Source organism: Saccostrea cucullata, unplaced genomic scaffold, assembly GCF_032062105.1.
Source record: "Saccostrea cucullata isolate Sc308-1 unplaced genomic scaffold, CSIRO_AGI_Scuc_v1 ctg11290, whole genome shotgun sequence".
In the NCBI taxonomy this organism is placed as follows: domain Eukaryota; kingdom Metazoa; phylum Mollusca; class Bivalvia; order Ostreida; family Ostreidae; genus Saccostrea; species Saccostrea cuccullata.
Window position 1 is genome coordinate 503 of NW_026922067.1, and position 9,591 is coordinate 10,093.

General features: G+C 37.6%; 1 protein-coding gene across 1 annotated transcript; it reads right to left on the reverse strand.

The window, feature by feature from the left end:
- Nucleotides 1-499: 499 nt before the first annotated feature.
- Nucleotides 500-8,818, reverse strand: LOC134261144 (uncharacterized). The gene has a single exon (XM_062743602.1). It carries the CDS (start codon nt 8,816-8,818, stop codon nt 500-502), a length of 8,319 nt encoding a protein of 2,772 aa, XP_062599586.1.
- Between the last annotated feature and the right edge of the window lie 773 nt (nt 8,819-9,591).

The following is a 9,591-nucleotide window of genomic DNA, read 5'->3' on the forward strand; positions in this document are numbered from 1 at the left end:
TATCGGGCTGTTTTAAAAATCTAGTAATTTCAGTAGTAGAGTATCATGATAACTGTAATATGTTGGAACTTTCTAAACATCGTCTGCACTATTTGAATTTTTCTTTAAATTAATTGTTCTGCGGAATTTAAAATACAAATTCCAGGCATTTTTATCTGCTTCATGTACTGTAATTTTTTTTTATACCTGGGATCAGTAATTCAAACGCATTCAACAACCCTCTTCATCGTTTAAATAATTTTAAAATAACAGAAGGACAAATAAAACATCAAATATATACAATCTTACATCTATCATATCTTTATTATAAATGTTTAATATATCTTCTTTCATTAAGTTCAGCTAGTAAACCTGCCTGATATCCCTGCAATATACTCTGGTATACGTGTACTAACGTATCAAAACTTATATACAATGTTACATAGCTACCTGCTTAGCATTTTGCTTACACATAATTGGAGTATCATGACAGGGTGCAATCTACATTTGGCAACTGATTTTAATAACTGTAATATGTGGGTAATCGATGAACCTCAATCTGTCTTAAATTAGGTACATAGACATGGTCCAGTGTTGTTCCATTTTCAGTAGTGCTAAAGGATACAAGTTGTCTGAAGTTTTGATCTCTCATAAACCTCTGAATTGGGCCATTAGCTCTTGCATCCTCATTGAAATCACCCATGATGATACAGTCATAGTCATTTGTTTTCAAGAAGCCCAAAACATTCTGAAGATTGTGTAGGAATGATGTTATTTTTTCCATGCAAGGCCGATATACACACAACAACAAAATATCTTCCTTGATTAGTTTTACTGCTATTCCTTCAATATTCATCTGGGCAATTAGAACAATATCATAATCCTCCTTATCTTTCAAGTACAGCCCAACTCCTCCACCCTTTGACATGCGTAAACTTTGTTTTGAGACAACACTTTCTTCATATGCTTCCTTTCTAGGCAGATGATGAAACTGAAACCCTTGCAGTCCATATTTCTCCGTATTTTCCCCAGATCCTATCCATGTCTCTGTTAAGCATATAACATCAACCTCTTTAAACCTTGCATCTTTTTGTAGGTCTTCAAAATGACTGCGCAAGCTCTGTATGTTATGCAGAATTACTTTCTTCCCAGTGGATAGTAAGGCTTGTGAAGTGTCATCAAAAGTAACCTTCGGCATTTCACTTAATGCTGATTTTACCTCTGGATCAGCATAGATATTTCTCTGTAAACGAGTTGAATCTTCTGTATCAATAAATAAGCCAGTCTTTGAAGTAACCCTTGACAATGCAACGTATGCTTGACCTGGAGCAAAAACTTTATCCAAATTCACTACAGCTTTCTCAGTTGTCATTCCTTGCACCTTATGAGCTGTACATGCCCAAGACAACCGAATTGGAAATTGGTGTCTTACCACCGTACTGGCCTTTTCCTTCATCTCTTCTTGTACTTTTTCTATGAACACTAGGTTTCCATCCATTGTCTTTTGTCCGGACTTCTTCCCAACTTCCTTATTATCAAAAATTACACCTATAGCCTTAACAACTCTATCACTGTTTTCAACCATTGAAAACTTACAGATATGCCCCATTACTCCATTAACAAGTCCATCCTCCACATTGCAATTTCTTGTGAGCATAACCCTTGCATGGACAGACAATAAGAGCGAACTTGGGAGGCCATCACTTTTAGATTTTGTCAAAGGTTTGTTTTTCGGTATCAGTTTCCCCGACGTTTTGTCCTTTTTGTAATCTTGGGCATCAATTTCCAGTAAATCTTCACAAGATTTCTTTAGCATTGACAAATTGAATGCGTTAACCTCTTCATTGGTAGAAAAAACATGAAGAACATCTTCTGGACCTTCCCTGATACAATCTTCCAACATAGCACTTTGCTGATGTGTTAACGGTTGATCTCTCTCTCTTACACGAAGGGAATTAAGAACCTCAGCAAACGACAAGTCTTCTTTTTGTCTCATTATCCCTTTTAATTCAATGACTTTAAATAACTCAAGCCAGAAGTCCATTGGATAACTCATATTTTCTTTGTAAAGTCTCTCGTCTTTTCGCTGCTTAACAGGAGGAAGCTGGTAAAAGTCCCCAACAGCAATAACACAAACCCCTCCAAATGGCTCTTTGCACTTCTTAATCTGCACCAGCCTTTCATGTATATAGTAGAGAAGCCTTTTGTATACCATTGATATCTCATCAATGATTAGGATCTGAAGATCTCCTATCCTTGCTCTCAATTCACTGAGACTTTGTTCTCCAAGTGGTTCATAAGGAAGGGGAAGATACTTTGTTAATGAAAATAGGTGATGAAGTGTATTTCCGCCTATGTTGAAAGCCGCTGTTCCCGTGAATGCTGCGAGAAGCACTGATACATTATCTGGTTCAGTCATTATTCGTGAAAGCAAACGTGATGCTTCATAATGAATGGCTTTTATGAGATGACTTTTACCAGTTCCTGCACCACCAGTAATAAATAAATGTAATGGTTCAGGTTTTTCTCCTGCAATCTTTCCTAAACACCAGTCGCGCACCAAGTAAAATATTTCACTCTGTGTTTCATTCAAAGTTTGAAGAACAGATTGCATTTCCTCTCTTGAAGCTGCATTTTGGTGAACATGATACATGACATCTGCATTATGTCTCTCGCTTTCGATATCCGGTATGATATCTATGTTTTCCTCCTGTGGCACTGTAGTTTCCTTTCTCTGTGCTATACCCTCCCTTCTAAGAACCTCTGTTTCTGGACATATTCGTGACCATGCATCCTCTGGTTCACCAATCATCTCATATGCCTCCTGAGCATTGTCAATAACATCTTCATTCTTTGCATAACGTGAATGATTGAAATCCACTATTGACTTCACAGATTCCTTCTTTTTTCTCCCCAAAATTTTCACATAACCAGTCTCATAAAAATCCTCATATAACTCAAACCCTGGTGGTTTCAACTGTGCCTCTGTCCAATAGGGTAGAAAAAGTTGCAAGAGAGACTGATGATATTTTTCTGACATTTTCTCAGCATTAAACCTGGGATATCTCACAACAGCAGGCTGTGTTCTTGTTCTTCGTTGCACAAAACCCTTTCCATTCTGTAATTCAAAAACATTCTCATTTTCCTTCTTCGGAACTTGTGATTTAGCAAGCACTCTAAATTCTGAACAAAATTCTGCGAGGCACATTTCATGGAAAATTGCTTTATCTGGTCGGTTCATGTAACGTTCAATAATGTTTGTCATCCAAACTTCATCCTCCTCATCTTCTTCCTCAACATTTATCTCTTCATCCTTTGATGCTTTCTTCTTAAGCACTGATAGTGGCTTACTTAAGCGCACTGGGTTGTCACCTACAGGCACAAACAACACTTTCCTAGAGCATTCTTTCATCTTCAAGTTACATACTCTGTACACAGCTTCTTGTGCACTTACTTCTCTGTGATGCAAGTAAGCTGAACCAATTTTCTTCATCGTTTGTCTGGCATCGTGATTTCCCTCCTCAGCCTCCAACTTTGTTTGTTTGAGTAACATACCCATTTCCCTTTCTGACTTTGATATATAGGAAATTATATAAACAATACAACTGAAAGGATCCAGCACAAACTGTATGTCCATATTAGCATCCCAGGACTTCAACAGACATCTGTTGTATTGATTCGTCCATACCTCATTCGGGCAGCGTTCAAGTACAACTGATCTCTTTGTCGATAACATGTTGTAGGCATCTTCGTACAGCTCCTGTGTTAGTGATAGATCATCAAACAATTCTTGTGTTGTTTTGATTCTTTCACCATCATTCTGTACCTTATCCCAAACACTAAGTAATATCTCCTTTGCAAAAGCTTTGTTTACATTTGTCTCTTTTTCACACTCCTCTGCGTTTTCTTGTTCATTTGCACTTGTAATGAAAGTCTTTTGAGAAGGGGGCCTTGGGAAATTAAACCTACACTCTGTGCCTTTCTTTTTACAAGACTTTGAATGTTTCTTGCTGTGCTGTTGTACTTCTAAGACACTTTTTCTCAATTCTGGGTCATCACTATCTGCAGGAACAGAACATGTCACATATCTGTTAATGAAGTCGCACACAGCTTCTTCTCCATCAGAATCAATGTTAGGTGCATTTTCAACCCAATATAAACAATGCATATGTGGGGATCCCCTCTGCTGAAACTCGACTCTTTGGAAAAAGTCTATTACTTTTCCTATTGGCTTTGCTGGGGAAAGAATGACCTCTTTGTGAAATATTTGAAACCTGTGTTCAAACATTCTAGCCACTGTGACTGGATTGCATCTTAAAACTTCATTTTTCTCTGACCACTCCATCTCAACGGGATCTCTGTTATCATTCTGCTGTTGCAATATAGCTTTAACAGCATCATTCCATCTGTACTCCGCTGCAGAAAACGAACAAAACCAAGTTGGGATTCCTAATTGTCGCAGCATGGCAAAAATGTCCTTTTGAGTACTTGACCAATAGGCAGGAGTTCCTCTTATTGGCTGCATAAATCTTAAAGCATCATCATTTCTCAACAAACTGGAGAGAGTAGTCGGGTCTTGCAGCATATGTATCGTAATTGGTTTTCCATTGGTACATTTTGATAGTGACTTTCTAAGTGAAATTTGTGTTTTTTCGATCACTTGATTCAATTCAGACATGTACTGGCTGAAAAAAATGTAATTGGTATCCTTTGCAAACCTGTCATCAGCATTCATTAACCTATTATTGAAATATTTCGAGAGAGTTAATTTTTCTGATCTTTCCTCATTCCAGGAGAAACGACCACTTGGGAAATGACAAGGAAATGCCTTCGCTTCGTTGCCAGGTTCTTGTAACATTCGAACAGGATTCTTCCCTTCGCTTGGTGCAATATTATACACGTCATCGAAATAATGATCTAAAACTTCCTGTGCAACATCAACAGGTTGTAAACATGTATCAAATGCAACAATTTCTTCATTAATTTCATCTGTTGTATCAACATCTGTCATTTCTTCATGACTCTCCAAACTTTCAGTCAAGGATGATGTTATTTTTAAATCCTTGTACCACTGATTGTTTTCTTTTAAGTATGATAAGGCTGACATGACATGGTTTGTATTAACAAACTGATATTCAAAGTAGCCTTTGTAATTCAATTTCCTTTTTAATTTCACACGCAACAATAAGTTTTCATCTTCTTTTCTGGGTAAACTGATTGTCTTTTTCATATCTGAAGGCACACAAACCACAGGTCCATGAACATTTTTTTGCCCGCCATGGGGAAGCGCCATGACCTTCATAAATGGTATGTGAATCGCAATCAAATGCTGTTCCAAACTGTTTAATCGAGTCAGTTCTGGTGGAATATCTTCCAGAATCAAACCGTTCACTGCAGCCTCCGCTGGTGCTTTGCCACTCATTATTTTCCTGTGACAAGTGTAACAAATCCATAATGATGATTTGGTACATGCTTCCGGACAAGATTCAGAACATTCATGCAAATACTTGTCTAGCAAACAAATGTCAGAAATAGTTCTTGCAGATTCACTTTTCTCATACATCTGATGTTCACAAGCTTGAACTTGATTTTTAAACAATAACCTATGGCAGCAAGTACAAGCATAATCTGGACCCTCCTTAGCTTTTTCCTTAAACAATCTGATAACTTCCTCTTCCTGTTCCAAGTTCATCTGCTTCAGTCTCCTCTTTTGTGCAACTTTCTCTTTCTTCTTCTTCATTGCTTCTGAAGATGAGTAATAACTATCCTTACTACGTTTCTTTACTTTTGATTGGACTTTGATGTCAGTTTGATACCTCCTTGCAGCTCTTTCTTGCATATTTGCTTTAAAAGTTTCGTTTGAACTATATCTTTGAACATGAGCAGCTTTATTTTTCATCCTGTAAGTTTCATCTTCTTTGTATTTATCCAAGGCTCCCTGTTTTACTTTAGTTTTGTGTTCCAAGTCCATTTTATACTTGTCAGTGCTTCTTTGTTTAACTTTTTGCTGGTGTTTTAAGTCTGTCTTGTACTTCTCCATACTGGCCTTCTTAACATTTTCCTGATGTTTTAGATCTGTTTTGTACTTCTCCGTACTGGCCCTCTTAACATTTTTCCGATGAGTCAGATCTGTCTTATACTTCTCAGTACTTGCTTTCCTCAAATTCTCCTGATATTCAGAGTCTGTTCTGTACTTTTCCTTGTTTTTTTCTTTCACCTGTTCTCTGTGCTGAACATCAGACCTGTATCTCCCAACAATTTTCCTCTTCTTTTCCTCTCTGTGATTGAAGCTAGTGTAGTATTGGAGTTTACTTCTTCTTCTACTTGCCCTTTGAACTTCTTCTCGGTGTTCTAAATCTAAAGCACGATACCGTTCCCTGTTCCTAATCTGTATTTTAAACTTTGTGTCTGCATCTGAATACATTTCTCTCCTATGCTTGATAATTCTATTCCGGAATTGCTTACTATCCTTGTACTTTTTCCTTAATTTGTCTTTGCGAATTCTACTCGAGTGCAATGGCCCTTTCGATACAAAAGTATCTCGCTTTTCTTTCATTCGAAGTCGATTTCCTCTGCGCAAGTTATACTCTCTCTTGCAAGACATTGTTTGCATGACCGATTCCTTTTCTGATAGACTTGCTGAAACACGTAAAACAACATCATAATGGTTCTGTTGTCTATGGTATAAATAAATAGACTCCTTCTGTTCAATTACTTCAGGATTTGGCACTTCCCCACTAAAACAAATCCATTTCCTGTCTGAATAAGTATAAATGTCAACATTCAACATGTGCGACATTGCATGAATCTCCAATTCAGTGGCCCATACACCCTCCTCTGACATTTTACTGGAAACCAAGTAAGACCTTAATGATCCCTCATATCTCATAAACTGCTGAAATTTTGTTTCATGTTTCAACAAGTGTTGACAAACAGCTTCTCGTACAAGTTGGTGATAGTTCTCAGAGTTTGTCAGACTGAATGATACTGCCCTGAAGAAACAATTTCCATCTGCTTGGATTTCTTTACACTTGCTAGGTATATCCATGCCTTTCACAATCACAGCATCCTTTTCATATCTAGAAGTAAAATAAGACAATCCCAACTCTTTGCTCAACTCCATCTTCTTCTGTACAGACAAAGGAATAAAATTGTGTTGTTTTACTTCCTCATCCATAAATATCACCTCATTTGTCTGTGATATCTCTGACTGATCTGACAATAAGCTCTCTTGCTTTGTACCTTGCAATCCTCTTGCATATCTCTCATTTTCTTCAACGTTTGATTGATCTGATATCATGACACCTTGTCTTGAACTTATGAATGCTTCTGAAAACTTTACATCACCTTCAACATGTTCAACCTTGTTAACTTCTGCAATAGCAAAATGCTTCAGTGAACACAGCACTCCAGTTAATTCACATTCAACAGTTCTTGAAAATCCCATAGAAAGAGCCAGAGACCATAGATGTAAGTATACATCCTGAACATCCTTTAACAAAATTCTTGTACTCTTCCCTCTAACACTTAAATATCCACGAGAGCACCGTGCATGTGAATCAAATATGAAAAAGCCATCAGTAGTTTTTCCAATTAAAAGGGTATTTCCCCCAAAACACACAAAACACCCATTTGTCTCAGTAAGTGCCATCTGGAGAGCTTCAAATAGAGGATAAGCATTAAAATCTTCATAACATGGCTCCTCCTCTGATAAACTAATGAAACTTGGTACCGAGACCTTCACTGTAAAGTCAAATGTATTGTTATAGCATTCAAAATACTGTGGTAACTCTTCTACTAACAAATACCTACTTGTAATTGAAGAACAGTTCTGCAGGTATGTGTAAAGTTCATCTCCATTCACTAAAACTTTGTTGATATCAGCTGTTTGCCACATTTCTGCACTTTTCAGAAGATTATAAGCCAAACCTGATAAACAATTTGCCACACACTGAGTTCCTGCAGTGTCTCCAAACATAGGATCAGCTTGATGGAAAGAGCCCTGAACAGATACATTGTACAAATTTCTTGCTTTCAAATCATGATTTCCATCATCCTGCACATTACAACCTTCTCTCTGATCACGTTGTTCATTTACATCTTTTATATTCCAACTTTTACAATTTCTTTCATCACTCACTTTTCTAAATACCTTACTCTCATTTGTTTCCTTCATTTCTTCCTTATCATCAGTTTTATCACTTGACTCTCTCACATTTTCTATGATCTCTATATCATCTCTAAAATCCATCATACTTTCTACAGTCTCCAAATCTCTGTTTATACTTTCTATAATATCAAGTTTTTCGTTCAAGTTTCCTTTTGATATTCGTTCAGTTTCCAGTTTAGAATTCGTTAAAGTGCCCTCATCTTTTGATATTCTACTGGTCTCCTCCATCCTGGAGGTATCCAGCTGCGCCTGTCCTGCTGGATCAGACATATGCACTGTGTCCGATCCAGGTGCCCTCGGTGGAGCACAAACCCACGGTGGGGAGTCAGTGGACGGTGCCTTGCCCTCGTCATGGACAAACAGACGACTTCCCCGAGGAGGTGACAACCTCGGGGCAGGTGAGTGCATTTTCACTCGAGGTGAGGCCTGCACCCTGGCCAGGGGTTTTTCCTCTTTAGGTGGAAACCCCATCGAACCAAACCCCGGAAAATTACCGGGAGGAGCTGAATCAGCTCCATCTACTGTTCCGCAGGGAACAGCAGACTGTTGTGTCGTCATAGCTGAGACTTCGTCTGGCAGAACCTCTGCAGGCCTTTGCCTCTTTTCTCTTTTTCTCATCTTGTCTTGCAGCATTCGCTGTCTTGTAGATATTTTCCTTCTCTTTGCCATCTGAAAAACATTGATAATATACCATAGATTACTACATCTTCCCTGAAGAAAAAAATTATTTATTTATATTCAAAGTAGTACACACTTTTTCATGAATATTGTTGAAGAGAGTGCATAAACAGTAGGCCAATATACAGACATGGATAAAAGAGAAGCATTTTGAAAAATTGTTTACAGAAGGAAAGACAACAGACACATTACTATCGCATTAGCTCATCTGGTCTCCAACCAGTAGAGCTAAAACAAACAGATGACATAATAAGCATGACAAAGTCAAACAAACGATTGAAAAAATCATTACCCTATCCTACCTCAAGGGATATGTTCTGCACAATTCCTCCTTTAAACTACCTGAGAATCTTTCATTGAAATACTGTTATTAATAAAGAATTAAATTAAAAATATTTTGGATGTATTAAGCTGAAAAACTTTAAAACCCATTTTGCCATCAGCCCACCCACAGGAGGTAATGAAGTTAATCAATTTTGAATATAAATTTGAGGTACTTCGCCCTAACACCAAATCCCTGACCCTAAAGTTCATTAATCTGGAAGATGAAGCCATCCTCATCGTAACCATGTTCCTCATTGTAACTATGTTGATAGTTCATTGGTTTAATACCAAGAAGCAGAGAAGATATTAAAGGATTTTTCTATATATTTCCAAGTAAAACTTTGATTGATCATTGTGACCCTGCCCTACCCCCAGGGGTCATGTTTTTAAAAAACTTGAATCTACACTACCTGAGAATGCTTCCATATAAACATGATCAA